At 30.8% G+C, this 21,795-nt stretch overlaps 1 protein-coding gene across 3 annotated transcripts in view; it reads left to right on the top strand.

The window, feature by feature from the left end:
* LOC143076449 (uncharacterized) overlaps positions 1-21,795 on the top strand; it is a 26,294-nt gene extending 4,499 nt beyond the window's left edge. Inside the window, exons 1-4 of one of the 3 annotated variants that reach the window (XM_076252230.1) lie at positions 2,325-2,403; positions 4,698-4,862; positions 6,690-6,787; positions 14,167-21,795. In XM_076252230.1, coding sequence (XP_076108345.1) covers positions 4,740-4,862; positions 6,690-6,787; positions 14,167-15,172 — 1,227 coding nt within the window. In that variant the 5' untranslated portion in view covers positions 2,325-2,403; positions 4,698-4,739 and the 3' untranslated portion in view covers positions 15,173-21,795. Of the gene's footprint in view, positions 1-2,324; positions 2,404-4,697; positions 4,863-6,689; positions 6,788-14,166 lie in introns of those variants that run through there. The other 2 variants (XM_076252238.1, XM_076252248.1) reach the window with 2 other exon arrangements.

Below are 21,795 nucleotides of genomic sequence, written 5' to 3'. Positions count from 1 at the left end.
ACGCCATAACTGCCTTATGTTGATGATAAGCATTATATGCAGTGGTCACAACATTATAAGAGGTGCTCACAACATTATATGAAGTGCTCACAACATTATGTAGCTTGTATTATTAAAGCTCTATACTGTTTGCTTTACATGCATGCGCATTATTCTATTATTGTATTTATTTATATTGTATTGTGGATAAGACTTCATCAGTATGATTTACTTAGTGTGTCTGATCCATTTTGCTTTAATTCAGCAAATAAAATATGTTTGAACTAAACTGAAAGCTTTCAACATAAACTAAAATTGTCAAAACTTGCGAAATTCCGACATTCAACACCTAATAATCGCTTAAGATCAAACTTGGTACTAACCAGTGCTATCTTATAAAACGCATATATATTGCAAACCTAAGATAACACTAAAACATAATTGTGTTATTCTTTCTAAACCAAAAACTCTTCGTAAGAGCAAAACAAAAAAATTAAGGTACTGGGTCCGTTCGCTCCCATAACACGTTCGGATATTTAAGGGCTGTCGAGTTCACCCTAATGACGTCCAGCAAGTGTTCTCCTTGACGTCCGCTGTCACGTTGCTTTCTTTGACGTCCGCTTAATCACGTTGCTTTCTTTGACGTCCGTTTGATCACGTTGCTTTCTTTGACGTCCGCTTGATCGCGTTGCTTCTCAGTTTGACGTCCACACAGGCGACATGTTATAATCAACTCAATTTAAATCAATTAAACCACTCGTGCATCGTTTCAGATTTCTAACATGATGTGCGATATATGATAAATAAACGATAGACATCAGTGGCGGATCCAGAACTTTTTATAAGGGAGGGGCGCTGACTGACCTAAAAGGGGCAGGCAGCTCCAGTTATGCTTCAGTGATTCCCTATATAATCGGCAACCAAATTTTTCCTACGAAAGGCCCCCCCCCCCCCTTTTGCATCCGCCTATGGACATTCGTGGATAGGTATATAAATCAGTTTGTTTATAATCTGGGAATAGTCTGAGGCTATTGTACCTGAGACTACTATAACTGTGTTATAGAAGTCTCAGATTGTACTAACGGGACTGGAAACCGTTACACCGATTAGTTTAATGATGTCTACATCACAGTCGCTAGAACGAGACTTTATCTGCGCTATTTATCGATACACCATATTTTTTGACAGTGACAGTGTGCCTTGATCTTATAATTAGTATAATAGTCCCAGGAATCTATACTATTAAATGAGAAGACCTCATTTTTGGTGTCGCTTCTCTTCTTTCCAGAATAAATTAATCAACACGCCTCTGTGTCCTATAGGTACAGTGCATAGTCGCATTTGTCATCCATTCATATGATTATTCAGATTGAGTTGTTTTAGGAGAAAAACGAGAAAAAAGGCATCCGGATATTGTCCCGTCATTGTACGAAATTTTAAGTCAGATTAGACTTCCGGTTTGCGTTTTTCTGTATACTTTGAACATACATATATACTACGAATAAAGTGTATTTTCAGAATTTTATCTGCTATCATTTTCAAGTTTACTATCCACGGCGGTCACAGAGTTTATTAAGTAGAGAGGGTCTGTATACTATATCAATGATCACCATTGATCGATTAGTAAACTTAGAATTGAAAGTAAATACGCTTTCGGCCTAGCCAAGATCAGATGTGCATTTCATATTGGGTCTATGTTATAGGCTTGTAAAGACAAGAAGATAAACTGTACATAAGTAATACATCTTTGAACTGAAGAAGAGAATGTAGGGCTTCACAATGAATATCAAATATCATGTATAGGTGTTACCATTTGAAAAAAAAAACACTAAAATACACGCTGAAAATGGGCAAAATTTCACGTAATATTGTTTCATTTAAAATTTCGCTGTTTTTATCAATTGATAGTTAATAAGTGAACTTAATTTAAACTACATTATTGGTTCATTGCTTTAGACAATTTATTCATCTTTCTTTTACTGTTTGTTGCAACAAAAAATCTTCAGTGGTTACAAAGTTATGATAAAAAGTTGAATACTATGCGCTTGTAGTATATTAAAGTTCTATCAGAGACATATAATACAACAATTGTATTATATGTCTCTGGTTCTATATACAAATCCTTGGCCAGTTTATTAAAATATATTTTTTTAGTCTTGGGCCATAAATTTGATCTTTAAAGACAAAACTTTGCTGATTGCTAGAAAATTCAGGTAACTGTGGCAATGTATAAACTGAATTCCACGATAAATATCGACACTCACAGTTTAAGTATGTTTCAACAGTACATAACTGTAAAACTGGTTTATTTCGAGACATTCCGAACATCCGCTTGTCATGCGTATTATTTATAAACTTCCGGGTTGGTTGCTTTCGTTGACCTGTTGTTGATGGAAAATATCAGCAAGTTTGTAAGAAAACATGGTAATATAAGACAGTAGATTGCCTAAAATATAAACATTCGAAAAGAGATAATTGTCCATTTTCGTTTAAATAGACCCCTGGGACGGAATATACGGGAAATTGTCCACGACAAGTATTGTAACGTGGTTCTACCATGTTTGTTATTGTAAGATAATGTATTGATTAATTTTGGAAAATCCCTTACCTTTGAGGTTATTCCTTAAAATTTTAATAATATTATTATCTTTAAACAAGGCTAAGAAAAAGTGTAAGTATGACACTGTGATATTCTTGCCTACAGTTTTTAAATAATATGCTTTGAAAAACATATATTTTTATTTTATTTTTTAGAGATCTTTAACATGTATTATTATTGATGCAGGCTACAGCTTGACTGTATCATATTAAATATTATATTGTCACTCTTTGTATTCAATCATTATTCATCTAACCGAAAACTTTGCTGTCATAACTTAAACTTATACACAGGTGACAAAATAAACAAAAAACTTAGTCAACAAACTTATGTAAATGGTAAGAAGAAAGCATCTATAACTAAAACAAACTTATATATATAATTACATGTATAAATGAATAAACAATGGATGTACATAATAAAGTCATTGTCAGAAAATATAGATTTATTTGTATGTGCTTTAGAAACAAGACATTAAGCAAGGCTCACTGAGCTTTTTTGCAGCAAGTACAAATAAATTTGATATTTTCCGACAATGTACATATATTGTTTTTATACTGAATTTAACTCCCAATACTTGAAACTTCAGTTATTTAACATATCTAAATCTTAGTTTCTTATTTTTGAAAGAAATCAAAAAGTTTGAACATGCACTGTGACGAGGATCCCAAAATGAACTGGTACTGAAAAAGAAATATGATCCACATTAATGCCTGCTCAACATGGAAAAGGGCTACCTGGAGACTTTATTTGAACAAGTACAAATAAAGCAAAAAATTATTTTTGTACCTGCTATTTGTGCATTAGTTAGCTGATTGCAGGATAAATACATATATAATAGTTTATAATGGCCTACATGTATTTGCCAATTACCAATTTGATTCTGTTTTTTTAACATTTTTAACCCAATTTGTTTCTTTTTTCCAACTTTAGACTGGTTTTAAACCAGGGGTAATGGGAACCTGTCTCTGTCACTAAGTCAGATAAGTTGAAAGTGATGCATTGTTCATTTATGCATTTTAATCAACTTTTAATAAAAAAATGATTTTCATTTCAAAAGTTTTAACCTTTAGAAAAGATTGAATTAGAATTTAAGGAACAAAAAAAAACCTGAAAGATTACCAACATTACTGTACACACAAATTAATTTGCATTTTCTGCTTTCATGTTCATTCATGATCAGTTTCATTGAAACTAGTTCAAAATGATTACAGGGTCAATTAGGGTATTGGCAAATCATTACCATATAGACTATCTATATTGAATATTCCTTTAGAGTAATAAAATAAGTTTTATAATGCAATTTATGCTTTCTACCTGTTTTGTTGTGTAGAGAATATATATATTTCATTTGTGCGTTTATATTATCAGCCCAAGTCACAAAAATCTTCTAAACAATTTTAAAATAACCAAACATTCCATTCACAACTTACAAAATTTAAAAAAATCCAACAAAACATCTTTCCGTGCCCTTCAGACCTATACTCATACATATCTTTATGTCCTTTTGTCCACATAAAACTGTTTAAAGTAAGTGAAATTTATTTAAATCCTTCATCATGACATCATGTTCATAATTTTTGTTTTAACATGTCTAAGAGCAGATCAAAACATGAGCTCTGGTGAGCTTGTTAACAAATTTTCACAGAAGTTTGCTGTAACCTGGTCTTTACAGTATTCAAATGATTTGGTGTATTATATTTTTTTTTTCAAAAGCAATGCATATATATATATATAATTATACAATTGTATATACAAACATCCTGCCACGTTTGTTGAATTTTTTCATCATGTTTTTTCCTTCACACTTGCGCTGTATGATAGCCTAAGTTGATGAGAGATGTTGTGGTAAGGGTCACTGCATATGGAAAAAAGAGTTGGTGAACATGGTGAATAAGGATACAGAAAGACAACAATTCAATAGTAGTTAATTTCTGAATATTTGTATGATACAATTTTATTTTGAAAGAATGTGGTAGTCTATGTACACATATTGTATAGCAAAACATCGTCATTCAAGACTGAAATATAAAAAAAAACATATTATTTTTTTAATTTGAAAGATCATACAACTCTAACTGTAAAAAAAATGCAAATAATTTAATGCTCTGTTTTTCAGAATTTAGAATAAGCATAACTGTATAAATGAATATCTACAAAAATGCCACGAGGGAAGACTCCAAACGGCCCACTACCTGCATCAGAGGCCAGCAATGGTAGCCTTGTCTCAATTGAAAGCAGAGAACTTCCTTATTTTTATAGCAATTTTAGCAATACAGATGAGGTATGAATCATATTTAGTATAGAATATTGGAGATTTGAATTGTGTCTGTAAATGTAGCTGGGGTGTCTAAATGTTCGACAATAGATTTTTCTTAAACTTGTATAAAAGACTTCATGCCAATCTGGGCTTACATTGTTTCAAATTTCATTATAAAACTGGGCATCACATTCAGTGTTTTCTCATGAAAATACATTGAAATTAAAGATATTACCGTTACTTTAAATCCGGAAACTTTTCGGGATTGTTCTTTATTGAGAAAACATTAAGCTTAATAAAATTGATTATAATTCAATGAGATTTATTGCTTTTCATGAATACATTGTATCACTGAAATGTCAATTGAAATATTGGGATATGGGCTTTATTTTCTTAGAAAATTCTAAAAAAAACACAAATTGTCAAATTCAATATAATTATCTGCCCTTGATTTAAAAGGATTTTTTTTTTTGAAATTTTAATTATACATAACATCACTTAATTTGTTTTATTATTTACTCTTACTTTAAGGTAGCACAATACAAAGATTTTTCATCCCCGATCAGACATCTTTAAACTTATGTGATTCCACTCATCTTTCTTTAAATTTTATAAATGAGGTACCAAAAGAAAGAAGAAGGATTAATCTTTCAAATTGTGATAATTTCATTAGGACATAATTATTACATCATTTATTATTATGTAATTAGTTGCTATATTGTGATGTCTATACTTAAATGAATTTAGCTTCTTTGTTATTCATAGCATCCAAAAATATTTTATAGATTTTTGCACAACACAGTTTGACCTCCAAAACTGTGTCTCAGATTTTTCCTATTGTATTTCATTCTCTCATAAATCTTCAATGAAGTTTGCAACATCAATTCATAAAAGACCACTAAATTCAATTGGGTATAAAATTTGTTCTATTGATGTTTTTGGAAATCTGAGACACAGTTTTGGAGGTCAAGCTGTGTTGTACAAGAATATATAAAATATTTTGGGATGCTATGAAGAACAAAGAAGCTAAATTCATTCAAATGTGGACATCACAATATAGCAACTAATTACATAATAATTAATTATGTAATAATTATGTCATAATGAAATTATCACAATTTGAAAGATTAATCTTTCTTCTTTCTTTTGGTACCTCATTTATAAAATATAAAGAAGGATGAAATGAATTACATCAGTTTAAAGTTGTCTGATTGGGAGTGACAAAATCTTTGTATTGTGCTACCTTAAAAGAAGTTTTAGATGTTTTGTTGTATGTTAAATGATACTGCATTAACAATTTTTAAAATCAGAAAAGTATTTTTGCATCATGCCCAAAAGGGATGCCTTTAAAAAAGACGCCAGATCTACCTGGAAAGCAAAGGGAAATGGGTATGCAATGGTGTTATTTAAAAATTGTTACTGGAGTTATGGGACTTAGACCATATTTGGATTATTAAACTGCAATGGCCCGTTTTGTACCATTATTTGATTTTATCAAAGCAATGGGATTTTGACTTTTTTTTTCAACTTACCTACCACTATGTCGCCATGCTCTGCCTATTAGAGAAAAGAAACAAAAATATAGTTTGAAATACACTAGAATAGGCTTAACCCAAAAATAAGTTTGTTTACAGTAATTGATTTATCTCTGGAAGTAAAATGTGATAATATAAATATCATATATTTTCTTGGTTTTCTGAAATTCTGATAGACTGATACAATTCAATCTTCATTGATTTTTAAATGTATTCATTTATTATAAAAAACAAAATTTCATTAAAATCCTAAAATATGGCCTTATCATGTCTTCTTTACCTTATTTTCTGTACATTTTCATGATTTGTTTTCCAGGTTGCTGACTACTTGCTCCATAAATCAAAGTCCAAAGTTGGAGTTTTTCTGGTCAGGCCAAGTTTTAAGAATAGATCTATGCTAACAGTTTCTGTTGTGTAAGTACATATATTATTGTATTTGTAATGTTTTGGCCTGCATATATACTCACTCTCTGCTGTGTCATTCAATTTATCCATTTGAATGAACTTTTTTGCACAGTGTCAATGATGTAATTCAATTTCATTTTTTTTTGCTTTGATTTTTATGATAATTACCATGCGAGAAAGGGCAGAAGGGTATACAATACACAGTAATAGGCAAAAAGTACAGAATAAAGGATAGAAGAAAATAGACAAAAAAAATAAAGATTTGAGAAAAATGGGGTTTTAAAATATAAAAATAATACTTTTATTTAACAGGAAGTGGCTTATTATCTCCCTTAATGGTGAAAAAAGTTTTTCAAACATTGTATTTTCAAAATCAGTGTGTGATAAGCTTGAATTTAAGCCTGCATATATTGTTTTTATCAAAATTTTCTTTTCTTAGACAGGGATCTCCATGGCCTGTTTAACGATGGTGCCCCACCATCGTTAAATTGTCTTCCGCCATCGTTCAAAACTTCATCGTTTTTTGTAGCCTGACGCCATTTTTTTTTATCAATTATAATCAAATGCATGTAATTGCATAACCCTTAGGCTTTTTATGTTATAATCCAATACAGTTCTAACACCTGAGGGATATCCGGATTAAGATCGCTAATCACTTGTAACTGAGCTTGTACAGGTAGATCAACAAACCAGACAGGAGAATACTATCTGAGGTTAGACGATCCATTTGTCGAATTAATCAACTAAGTTTCAGCAAATGATTAAGATAATTTAGATTAAATAAATAAATTAATAATCCAGTTACAAAGAAAGCAGTTTAACAAGTCGAACACGTGCTTTATTTTGACTAATGCAATCAGCATCCCCCTTTTTTAAGAATAACAAAATAAGACGCAAAACAGTAAATATTATTTCATCGCAAATAACTCGAGTACTGTTGTTATTTTAAATTAATTTACTTTAAAAGTTCAAAAGTAAAAACTTAAATATTTCCTGTAAAGAAATATCGTATCGTAATTCCGAATTCATTTCGTATATTACAATCAAATTGATACATCCGCTTTTCTGGTTCCTATTCAGACTCGAAAGATGCATGTTGCACAGCATCAATTTGTCAGATAAAGTCATTAAAAACCTTTTCATTTGTCAACGTTTGCTTTACAAATCTCTTTTAAAATTTTACATAACCCTTACTAATCGTTTTGTTGTTGCTGCAAATCAGCCATACCGGTAATGGGTTCTGAATTTGGTAGTGTCCATGAAAAATAAGCTCCACATCATATGATTTTCAACCCCCATAACAATTACTAAAAATTCAAGAAATCTACATGGAGACCTTCATGACAGCTTTTGGTCATTCTTGACTAAGGGGGGCACCATGAAGACTTGGCATTTGAATTATTAAAAACTGCAATAAATGAAAATATTGATACTTCTAATTCTATAATGAAAATTCAAATAAATATAATTTAAATAAGCAATGTCACAAACTAATTATAGTTATATGACAAGAAAGATTATTTATGTTACTTTAATACTGTACCACCAAAAGGTGTGCCACATTTAAGGCTAAAATTTCAAAATGCTTGGTTGTCATGAATGAGGCTTGAAGGTCCAGCAGTCAAGTTAATACCATGAAATTAGTTTCTATATAACTTGCTAAAATCTCACTTTTGAAATCCAGAATCTGAATAAAGATTACAACTGTATACAAATTATTTCCCTTTGTTGAGAGGTACATGTATACTGGTTTGTTGTAGTGGAATCCCAGGGGGGTTACTGACTATCCTTTCGGGTATAACTGTGCCGACAACACTTGCCAAACCATACCCTTTCTAACCAGAAAACATTAAAAAAAAAAAACACCCTGTTCTAAACAAAAATATTGAATAACATACCCTGTTCTATACACGCTCAGAAAATGTATACCTTGTTCTAGACTGTATAAAATAGATGCAGTTTAAGACCTGGGTTCTAGACTGTATCTTTAACAGCTAAATAAGCGATCCTGTTCAAGACAAATACTTTGTTTAAAAAAAGACCCTGTTCTCACCAGCATGGCATGAAAAAGCGGCCATGTTATAACCAACAGAGCATTAAAAGGTGATCCTGTTTTACAACACACTCATACATGTACCACTTAAAATAAAGGAAGTAACCCCACCCACCCTTACTAACTTACTGACTGGTTTATAAACCAAATGTTATCTTTAAAACAACTGGATTAAAAACTGCTAATGGTTGACTCTTTATTAGGCTCCTTTGCTACAATACAGTTTTACTTTCCAAGAAGGGAGATAACCTTCTTCCAATTATATTTTTATGACTATGATAGTGAATATTATTCCTTGTAAAAAATTAATGGTATCGACAACCTTGTTACATATAATTTTGTGCTTTAAACAGTATTAATGCAATAGGCCTTTGATTTTCTTAAACGAATTTATTTGCTGGTTATTTTGATCGAACAAAAAAAAGTTTGGTTATATTATCATCTTGAATATTGTTATAAACAGCAATAATGTTCAGCAAAGTCTCTACAAATAAGTAACCATGACCAAAATGGTCAGTTGACCGCATAAGGAGTTATTGCCCTTTAAAGTCAAATTTAACAATTTTTCGTCAACTTTTGTAATCCATTTCAAAAGTCTTCTCTGGAAACAAATGAGACAAATTTCATCAAATTTAGCCTCTTTCAGCATTAGGGTATCTGTTTAAAAAATGTTTAAAAAATGTGTCCAATGACTTTGCCTGCCAACCAACAATGCAGACATAAATAGAACTTAGGGAAAAAAAAGCAGTTTGACTTCAATCTCTAAAACTGAAGCAAAAGGATAACAGTTGCATTATTTCATACATCATTAACCGGATTTTTGTGACAAAAATGTCGGTTATTGATTTGGGGATGTACGGCGGGCGGCCGGGCGGGCGGCGGGCGGCAATAAAATGTTGTCCGTGCATTAACTCGTGAACCGTTCAACCAAAGCTTTTAATATGTTATTACTGACAACTATACGAAGGTCAAGTTCAATAATGGCGATTTTGACTTTTACCGTTCAGGAGTTATGGTTCTTGAAAGATTGAAAAATGGAGTTTCCAGTCGTGTCCGTGCATTTACGCATGAACTGTTCTACCAAAGCTTCCCAAATTTTAATATGTTGTTACTAATGACAGAATGGAGGTCAAGTTCAATAATGACGAATTTGACTTTTACCGTTCAGGAGTTATGGTTCTTGAAAGATTGAAAAATGGAGTTTCCAGTCGTGTCCGTGCATATATGCATGAACTGTTCTACCAAAGCTTCCGAAATTTTAATATGCTGTTACTGATGACAAAATGGAGGTCAAGTTCAATAATGACGATTTTGACTTTTACCGTTCAGGAGTTATGGTTCTTGAAAGATTGAAAAATGGTGTTTCCCGTCGTGTCCGTGCATTTTCTCATGAACCATTCAACCAAAGCTTTTGAAATTTTAATATGTTGTTACTGATGACAAAATAGAGGTCAAGTTCAATAATGATGATTTTGACTTCTACCGTTCAGGAGTTATGGTTCTTAAAAGATCGTAAAATGGCGTTTCCATTCACGTTGTTGCATTTACTCATGAACCATTCAATCTAAGCTTTTTATACGACCGCAAAATTTGAAAAATTTTTCGTCGTATATTGCTATCACGTTGGCGTCGTCGTCTGCGTCGTCGTCTGCGTCGTCGTCGTCGTCGTCCTCTGCGTCGTCGTCGTTGTCCGAATACTTTTAGTTTTCGCACTCTAACTTTAGTAAAAGTGAATGGAAATCTATGAAATTTTAACACAAGGTTTATGACCACAAAAGGAAGGTTGGTATTGATTTTGGGAGTTTTGGTCCCAACATTTTAGGAATTAGGGGCCAAAAAGGGCCCAAATAAGCATTTTCTTGGTTTTCGCACTATAACTTTAGTTTAAGTTAATAGAAATCTATGAAATTTTGACACAAGGTTTATGACCACAAAAGAACGGTTGGGATTGATTTTGGGAGTTTTGGTTTCAACAGTTTAGGAATTAAGGGCCAAAAAAGGGCCCAAATAAGCATTATTCTTGGTTTTCGCACAATAACTTAAGTTTAAGTAAATAGAAATCAATGAAATTTAAACACAATGTTAATGACTACAAAAGGAAGGTTGGTATTGATTTTGGGAGTTTAGGTCCCAACAGTTTAGGAATTAGGGGCCAAAAAGGGACCCAAATAAGCATTTTTCTTGGTTTTCGCACCATAACGTTAGTATAAGTAAATAGAAATCTATGAAATTTAAACACAAGGTTTATGACCATAAAAGGAAGGTTGGTATTGAGTTTGGGAGTTTTGGTCCCAACAGAATAAGGGGCCCAAAGGGTCCAAAATTAAACTTTGTTTGATTTCATCAAAATTGAATAATTGGGGTTCTTTGATATGCCGAATCTAACTGTCATGACTGTGTATGTAGATTCTTAACTTTTGGTCCCGTTTTCAAATTGGTCTACATTAAGGTCCAAAGGGTCCAAAATTAAACTTAGTTTGATTTTGACAAAAAATGAATCAGTTAGGTTCTTTGATATGCTGAATCTAAAAATGTACTTAGATTTTTGATTATTGGCCCATTTTTCAAGTTGGTCCAAATCGGGGTCCAAAATTAAACTTTGTTTGATTTCATCAAAAATTGAATAAATGGGGTTCTTTGATATACCAAATCTAACTGTGTATGTAGATTCTTCATTTTTGGTCCTGTTTTCAAATTGGTCTACACTAAAGTCCAAAGGGTCCAAAATTAAACTTAGTCTGATTTTAACAAAAATTGAAATCTTGGGGTTCTTTGATATGCTGAATCCAAAAATGTACTTAGATTTTTTATTATGGGCCCAGTTTTCAAGTTGGTCCAAATCAGGATCTAAAATTATTATATTAAGTATTGTGCAATAGCAAGTCTTTTCAATTGCACAGTATTGCGCAATGGCAAGAAATATCTAATTGCACAATATTGTGAAATAGCAAATATTTTTTTTTAATTGGAGTTATCTTTCTTTGTCCAGAATCAACCTAAATCTTTGTTATATACAATATACAATGTATATTCACTTTTTACTACCAACTGATAAATTAAAATAATCTTTACCATTCAGTGATAACAAGCAGTTTTTTTTACATCTTAATATTTTATGATGTATTTAAATGAGTAGTTATTGTTGCAAACTCCATTAGAAATTTTAATTGAGATTAGTTTTGGAATAAGGGAAAGGGGGATGTGATTAAAAAAATTGGGTTCAATTTTTCTCATTTGAAATTTCATAAATAAAAAAGAAAATTTCTTCAAACATTTTTATGCCCCACCTACGATAGTAGGGGGGCATTATGTTTTCTGGTCTGTGCGTCCGTTCGTCTGTTCGTCCGTTCGTCCGTCCGTCTGTCCCTCTTCAGGTTAAAGTTTTTGGTCAAGGTAGTTTTTGATGAAGTTGAAGTCCAATCGACTTCAAACTTGGTACACATGTTCCCTATGATATGATCTTTTTAATTTTAATGCCAAATTAGAGTTTTTACCCCAATGTCACGGTCCACTGAACATGGAAAATGATAGTGCGAGTGGGGCATTCGTGTACTGGGGACACATTCTTGTTTTGAGAGGATTAATATTCAACAGCATAGTGAATTGCTCTAAGAGAAAACAAAAATTTTAAGTTCATTAGAACACATTCATTCTGTGTCAGAAACCTATGCTGTGTCAACTATTTAATCACAATTCAAATTTAGAGCTGAATCCAGCTTGAATGTTGTGTCCATACTTGCCCCAACCGTTCAGGGTTCAACCTCTGCGGTCGTATAAAGCTACGCCCTGCGGAGCATCTGGTTCAAATTTTAATATGTTGATACTGATGACAAAATGGAGGTCAAATTTGATATTGACGATTTTCACTTTCACCATTCATCAGTAATGGTTCTTGTGATATTGCCAGGACATAAATAAATGTTAATAAATCCGGTTTGCTGTCGTTGTGACAGCCTCTTGTTTGTAAATAAAAATATCCTTGGAGCCTCTAGTTTGGGTTGATCCCTTTGTATGAATTGTAATTATGCTAAGTTTGATATCTGGGATTTAACATAATAAAATAAATGGGTTCACTGTTTGTTAAAAATTTAAAGGTTATCTTTTTCCAGACAAACAAATTTCTTATCAGAGTCTGAGATGAAAACTTTTTAAATCTAAAATCTCTATTCTTTTAATTTAGACAAAGGGATCAATGTATTTGATGTTTGAAAAGAATTAAGTCTAGAACAGATATTTTGCCCCTATTTAAATGTTTGAAAAAATTTAAAAGCATAAATCATAATTTTATGTATGATTATCTATTCAACGAAATTATTTCATCGATTATTTAAAGTTCTGACTGACATACTTAAATTCTTGCATACCAATGATTATGTCTTTATATACAGTATGTATGAATGAATAGGGAAGAAACATTTTAAATCATAAACAACCTTCCTCAATACCAGGATTTTAAATTAGCATATGTTTAGTAAACTACCTTTTTGCATGTCTTAGTCAGTTTACAAATATATTAACACAGAGTTACTTTTGTTACCAGTATATTAATTTAAAAATTGAAGCAGGAAGAGTATTGCATTTAGTTTACAACATATTATACTAAATGCATTTGCTACATTGAATCTATTGCAAAAATATGAGATTAATTTATTTTGAGCCCTGTACCAGCTTTAGTGGAATATATTTTGATAAACATGATAAAAGAGGAGATTTTAATACTTATGAATTCTCCCATGTCAAATTTTTAAAAAACTACATTAATATGGGAAAGATATATTCAATTTATTATAAGTATGAAACATGAAACAGTATTTGTAATATTAGGATTGCTAGTTTTCCTTTTGATGGTTGATGATTCTTACTGGACACTCTGGCTTCTTTCCTTGATTAAAAGTGGTCCCAATGAAACAAGTATCTCAAAGGCAGGAAGGGAACATTAAAAACTTCAAAACAATACCATGGCAAAAAATAAAAGACCACAAAAAGCAAACAAAGTCACAAAACACCACATAGGAACCTGTAAACTAGGCAAAAACAAACCTCACTAAAAATGGGTTGTGATTTCTAGTGGTCCTGAAGGGTAAGCAAATCCTGCTTCATTAGTTTTGAATGTTAGGTTTCTCATGGTAAATGTAAGTACACGTTTCATGATGAGTCTTATTCTCAATGAAATAGGCGTTTATCACTTAAAAACAAACAGTGTCACTGTGGTATGTGCTTTGCTAATTTTTGAAGGCTATACAGTGGATTTGAGTGATTGTCTCATTGGAAATCATACCACATCTTGATTTTCTAAAACATGAAATCACTAATTATGATTTTGATTTCTTTTCAGAGTGGCAGATAAAACAGTGAGACATACAAACATTGTCATAGAAGGAACAGGTGCTCTAAAAAAGTACTACCTTGTAAAGGAAAAGAAGTTTCACAGTGTTGATGAACTCATTAGATACTACTATGATCATGATGTGAAAAACTTACAGAAAGTCACCCATGTACGATTTCTTTATCCACTAACACCATCCAATTATCAACAAAGTCGATCTTCTTCAGGTGGTTCTTATCACACAATTAATAGTCAGGGTTCTGGTGGGGGACGTTCAGCATGTGTAGGGGGGAATGATGAAAGACCACCTTTGCCTGAAAGGAACCATGTTCGGAGAGGAAGTCAAGAAAGTTTTAATAGTCAGATGTCTGTTTTTACTGATACAGGTTCTATGAGCTCAGCTACGCCTCTTTTTCATAGCAATAGTGGACCTATACCAATTCCTAAAGGTGCATCGAGTAATAGTATTAATAAAGATGGGTCATTTCATTCTAACTGGACATTAGGACCAAGTGGTGGATCATTTCCACAGCTACCATCTCCAACTTCACCAACTGATGACATTGCTAAACGTCCTCCGCCTCCGATTCCTCAAATTCCTCAAAGTGATGTAAACCCATATTATTCTGAAGCAAGAAACGTTGATAAAAGTATAAAAGAAGAACTGAAAAAAGTCATACGTGACAGTGAAAGATGTGACTGTGGAATTCCAAGAGACATATCTGATTTACCACTGGGTTGGACAGTGCATCGTAGTAAAGATGCTGCAACTTATGGGAGGGTATTTTTTCAAAATGAGGCTGGTGTTACAAGCTGGAAACTACCAGAAGATGTAAATCGTAAGCTAACTGCACAGCATCAGACAAATTTGAAAAAATTAAAAGTGATGAAATTTGATGATGATTATTTGGAAAGTAACATACCTCCAGACTCTCTTCCAAGATCACCATCAAATCGCTCAAATGGCAGTGGAATAGGATCTGATGGCAAAAGATTTTCTAATACACAATTCTGATTCATTTGCTTTTATAAATATTTGTAAATGATGAAATGACTATTACACCAGGTTTAAAAATGCTGTTGAATTTTGAATGAGTCTGGTACCATTATTCACTTAAGATTTCTTTTTCCCACACTCAGTCCTACAGTTAAATTGAAAGAGTTTATGTATTATTTAAATTTTTTTGCTTCAGAATTTGATGTGTTTATGGTAATTTTTTTCACAAGAGTACAATAAAAAATAACCCATTTTGAATGGTTACTATGGTTCTTATTTCTAAACAAATATGGGGCTGGGAGGATTTGGAATATCTCTATCCATATATTTTCATCAACACTCACTAACAGGCTGAGATAATAATAGATTTGATCAATTCCATGAGAATGAATGACCAACAGTATAATTCAGATTTTGTTTGGGTGTTTACAAGTTGATGAATTTTCAATGGTATTTTAAATCTTGATGTACTAAATTTTGTTTCCATATCTTGTAAAGAAAGCACATTTTAATTGATACATTGACTCAACCTTCATCTTTAGTTCCATTGTATTGTCTAATCAGACGTAGATGTCACAAGTCAAAAAGTATAGTGGTGGGATATACATGTATGTTAAGATAAGTTTGCTAAATGTAACTATTACATTTTTGTTATGGTTTTCTGAAAAGCAAGATCTGACATGTCTTAAGGGTAATAACATTTGCATCATATTATTTTTTTATATGGCATTAGGAAAGCTAAAAATGGAAATGGGAGCATGCATAATTAATGTCTCATTGTATTCATTTTCTTAATTATCGTTTATCATAACTTCTATTATAAAATCACTAACAGTATCTCATTTGCATACATGTATCTATGTGGCTAAATATGTTTATTATCATTACTAAGTAATAATGGTAAAAGCTAGGTGGAAGATCTTGGTTAAAGGATTTTACTCATAAATTGGTTCTGTATTTGTGATAGAAGGTTTTATCAATGCATTTTTTGCATCTTTCAAACCAACTTTCTTAATCTTAAAGTTCAATAGTAATAAAAACAGTGCAATAATTTCTGAATTAACAGTATTAAACTGTAAATTCAGAAATTATTGCAATGTTTTTATTATGTGAAAAACGTGACAGGGTTATTATAAATTGTAAACATGCATTTTGAAATTTGATATGAATTTAACAGGATTTTTTCTCAATATCACAAAAATTAAATTCACATTTAAGTCTTAAATGACAAGATCACAAAAAAAAATGCCATAAATATTTCTGAATTTACAGTAGTTCTTCCAAAAATAGAAAAGGAAAGGATGATTCAATCATATCTTGTGTAAAAAAGCAGTGCAGCAAAATACATATAAATCTGTAGAATATACTCTCAACTAGTATTATATTTTTCAACATTATTTATCATATATAAAGAGCATGTGATTTGGAAATGTTTGTAATCTCCTTTTTTAAATGCACATTTGTTTAAAATAAACCAGTATTATCTGTCACTAAATAGTGCTATTCTAGCTGAAAGCTAAGCCAAAATCTCAGTGTTTACAAAAACCAAACTGTAAATTGGTGCTTTTTTATTAACTTTTATATTTTGTATCTGTTACAGCATTGTAAAGCTACATATAAAATGGTGAAGGCTGTTAGTAATGATACTTTTGCATATCAAACTTGTTATTGTATTCTTAATTTATTGATTCTTTTGAATTACTGACATATTTTGCCTGTATATTAAAACTTACTTTATATCTTATTGTATCGATAAAGTCATGGGAATAAGTTAAGATTTTGCCACATTTTTAATCACACTTTATCTTAAACTATTCCTAACTAGAATGCATTTCAAATCTTAAACCTCTTAGATGACTAAGATCAGTGGCACATCTTTTTGAATCACTGATTCCCCAATTTTTTAACTGTTTTCTCCAATACATTTTGAATTATCATGAATTATACATGTACAATAGATCAAAATTTATAAACTAAATTACTTGTGTAATTTTAAAAAAGACAAACATATACTATTTTATGGAACTTAATGTAAATATCTCTTTTATGATTCTTACATACTAAATATTCTCCTCTGAAAGTACTTCTTTTTCAATTAACCCTCTAGAAGTTATCTTACCCCATCTACATGTAGATGTTCAGGACCATATGAGTATTTGGACCATACGCGTATGGTCATGACCATATGCGTATACTCATATGGTCTGACCATACGCGTATGGTCGGACCATATAAGTATAATACTCGTTTGTTTTTTAACGGGCCGGACCATATGAGTATTTGGACCATATAGGTATTTTTTTAAATTAAATTATATAAGTTTCAATAATACAAAAACTTTATCTAAAAAAACAATGATGGTTACATGACAATGTATTATTTTTACTTTCCAGTGACTTCTTGTGTAACAGTTCATAATGAATTTTTTGGAATGAATTTTTTTAAGTCGACATATTGCCATCATTCGTAATAACAAATCGGGGCTTATTCTCATTTCGCCTTAGTTGTCAAAATGTATATATAAAATTAATCCCAGTTTGCCTTAGTACAAATTTTCAGGTACACAAGAATTATTTAAGGCGAAATGGGAGCTTCTGTAAACAATGGTAATTAAGTTATGTTTTCTTTGTATTGCAATAAGTTGACATTTTTTTATTCTGATGTCAAATTCTACCATGAAATACTTTTTAAAGGAAAGATATTTTTTTCAATTTTTGGTGTCCCACTTTTTATAGTTGCTCTTTTTTTTCTGAAAGTGTTTTTTTTTTTACTCATGTGTTATATTTTGTAAATAAAGTCTTATTAGAGATGACAAATTGGATATGAACATTTCATATCTTAAGGAATAAATTTATATAAAGACTAATATCATACAAGTACAAGGCACTGATATACACATTTGAATTTTCAAGGTTAATTTAGTTTCCAAGTTTGAGGATGTAAGATGCTGCATCACCATACTGAATATAGTCAGTTGTACCATTGTGTAAGGTTTTCTTTATGACCATCGGTATAAAATGTGTTTATTATAGTTTTGACAAGTAAGTAAAATTAAATATGTGAAACTTCTAATTTTTATTTAGCTAATCTTTTCATTATAATATAATAATAACATTACCTATATGATAGCGTCTTTTTAATGAACGGTCATACCATATGAAGAGTTTAGAAGTATTAAAAGTAAACTGTTACAGAGTGTCAATTACTCCGACCATACGCGTACGGTCGGACCATACGCGTATGGTCGGACCATATGAGTATATACCCATATGGTCATGACCATACGCGTATGGTCCAAATACTCATATGGTCCGGAACATAGACACTAGTTCATCTAGGTGATCTACAAATTATAGAAATGCTACATTTTTTTGTACTTGATTAGGTAATCTAAAATTCTGTTATTCAGTCATACATTCCACTTAAAAGTTCAATAGATAAATAAGAAATATTATTAGTTATGCATATTGTACCATGTCAACATATCATTTTTCTGAAAGCCAGTTTTGTGAATTTGTCAACTTTTATCAATTGGATAGTGCATGTATATGATAGAAAATGTGTGAAAGTGATTCCTACTGTTATGACTGTACATGAATACTATTATTGTTTGTGTTTATACCATAAAATATTTGTACATTTAACAATGTTATTTACAATTTGAACAAAACCCTATTTGGAGAAAACAATTTTAATGTCAATAAGTATTTTTATATTTTTTTTTTTTAGTACATGTACTATTTTATAGATCAGACAGTATTAAAAGCTCAAAATGTAAAAGTGTAATCTGTTGGAAATATCATGTATATTATTTGCATAAATAGAACCCCTGAATATGTACATGCATGCATATGTTAATCCAGAATTTGCAGTTTGTATAAACAGATTATTTTATTGTATTGATTTTTATTATTTTGGGGAAATGATTGCATAAAATGCTATCAAAAACCTATTTTCATTGACTTTATAGCTATATCTTCCAGGCCTAAACTGTACGGTTGAGGTTTTGTACAAAATATTGCAGTCAGGTTAACTTTGTTTTAGACAAGCCCATGTCAAGCAATTAATTATACTACCCAGTACATGTATATACTCAAATATATAATAATAATAATTGTATAAATCATATATTTCAAATTGGTCTAGGGAGGTGTCAACTAACCCTAATTTTGTCCTTTGATTATATGCAAACAAACTTTTCTGTTATTTGACAAATTCCTTGACTCAAGAAATTTCCGGGTAGTTGATTCCCTTATGTGATCTAGATCTGTACCCTTTTAAGTCTAAAATACATTTGTAAGAGTGATATAAAATTAAAAGATGTTGAAAAATAAATAGCCAGAATTGGGAAAGCTTAAGGTGGTACCCAACACTTTCACTAAAATTAATTTGGCTCGTTTAATTTTCATAAAATTTTGTCAAAGTATTTACTTTGAAACTTTAATAAAAATATAAAAATTAATTTTTTTTTGAATTAACCGTTTTGTCAGAAAAATTATACTGGTTATATAGCAATTTGACAAACACCAATTTTGATCATTGAGAAGCTTAATATTCCTTTTACAACTCAACGTAATTAAAACGTTTAGCTGACTTTACAGAGTTATCTCCCTGTAGTGTTAGGTACCACCTTAAATGTAATTATTTGATACTCAGATTTTTTGTGTGTCTTCAATCAGTGTGTAAATAGTTATTATTGTTCATAGGTGCTGCAGTATTGCATTTTATAAGCTAGAACAGAAATTGAATTTTTGGATACACATGTACAAAATCACAACGAATATAAATGCTTTAAACAGTTTTATCACCCATTTTAGTACAATAGTCAAATCACCTGAAGAAAAGATAAACTCTCAATTCCATCAGCCTACACATTTCACATTACTATCTGCATTCATCTAAATGCAGATTTAGAGTGAAAAGGATGTGTGTGGCTCCAACCATGAACACTGAAACTGTAATGTTTATACCGTTGAAAGTTAATTTGTTAAGAATTTGTATTTACTGTGAATTCAGTTATTTTCGTGGGTACATACCAATTTGCATGGATTTAGGAAAACTTGCATCATTGAGGATATTTAATTCCATGGTTTTGAAAAAGTCTGCATGTATTCCTAAATACAAAAATTTGTAATTTTCTTAACATTTAAACCCATAGTTCCCCTGTACCCATGAAATCAACCCAAAATAATGAAGTTAACTGCTATAGATTTTATTTTTCATGATTTTGATGTTTCTTCTCAGTGATACTACTGTGTAGTAATAAACCCTTATAAGATGATGATTTTAAAACACTTTCATGGTGTCTGGGATATCTATAGTATCTTACTAACTTGATTACATTTATAATTTACATTTCAAAACAGAGTTTTCAAAGAATATTTTAAGATACCGTTAATCAAGTTATCTATTAAAGATAATATATATATAGTTTTTGAAGAGTGCTCCACACGTTAGAAAATTGATTGATGAAAGTAGAAATGTATATTTTTTTTTAGAGAAATAGCAGTCTTCATATATATCCAAGTATATGTATTGGTAGACATTATTTGCTTCAATGATTGTCTTCTCAGATGGATGTTTGTTTTTTTTCATATGTTTTATTTGTAATCTTCATAGAAAGCATGTGTGAAAAATTTGTGTAATTTTACTAACTTATAAAATGGTTGTGTACTATTTTTTTTAATTATTTAAAGATATATTTATTTTTATTTATATTATTCATTTTATGAGTTATTTGTGATGACAGAATGATATCAAGGGGCACATGAAGTATTTCTGGTAAGAAAAATTATTGTATTCATGATACATTTAACATATTAAATGTATCATTTCGTAAGAGAGCTAACACATTAATATGTAAGCGTGTGTTCACATATAAAGGTAGGCTACTCTTGCTTAACCTGATATCTCTTAGGTTTTGAATTCATTTCTTGTTTGAAAGAGCAGACGACATGAGCTCATAGGCCAAATACTTTTCAATGATATCCATAAGAATTATAGGCTTGAGATGTTTGTAATTTTTTATTATTAAAATGATTGCCAAAAAAACAAATAAAACCCTGAGGTTTTTTTAACCACAGAAAAGACAGAAAAAAATCATTGTATGAACAAATAGTTATTTATTCAGACTGAAAAGGGAACCTATCTTGGATACCTTGACATTTGCTCAAGTAGTCAAAATTAGTATAAATTAATAATATTAGTATTTTGATATATACCTTTTTGTAGTTTAGACTATAAGAAAAATAATGGGCTTTGTATCATATGTAAAGCAATGAACAAATTCATTTAAAAGTGCAAGGGAAGTAACTGTTGTTGAACAACACATTATCTCCCTTGATGTTTAACATTACCTCATTTAAACTCTTTCTTTATGATAATTTTGCATATCTGTTCTTGATTGAGTATATTTATATCATGTTCTAACATTTTATCTTTAATTTATCATGAATAACCTATTTAAGTAGTTTTACTATCAGTAATTTACTATTTCATCATACTGTTCTATTTTATGCATTATATGATTTTAGTTAAATTTGGTATTTCGTTGTTATATTTCACATTCCATTTTGTTTTGTTATTTCTATATAAAAATATGTTTTCATCTCATGAGGCTTCCAATAAACAATATATCTTCA

Source organism: Mytilus galloprovincialis, chromosome 1 (assembly GCF_965363235.1).
Source record: "Mytilus galloprovincialis chromosome 1, xbMytGall1.hap1.1, whole genome shotgun sequence".
NCBI lineage: Eukaryota > Metazoa > Mollusca > Bivalvia > Mytilida > Mytilidae > Mytilus > Mytilus galloprovincialis.
This window is presented reverse-complemented; position numbering and strand designations above follow the sequence as displayed.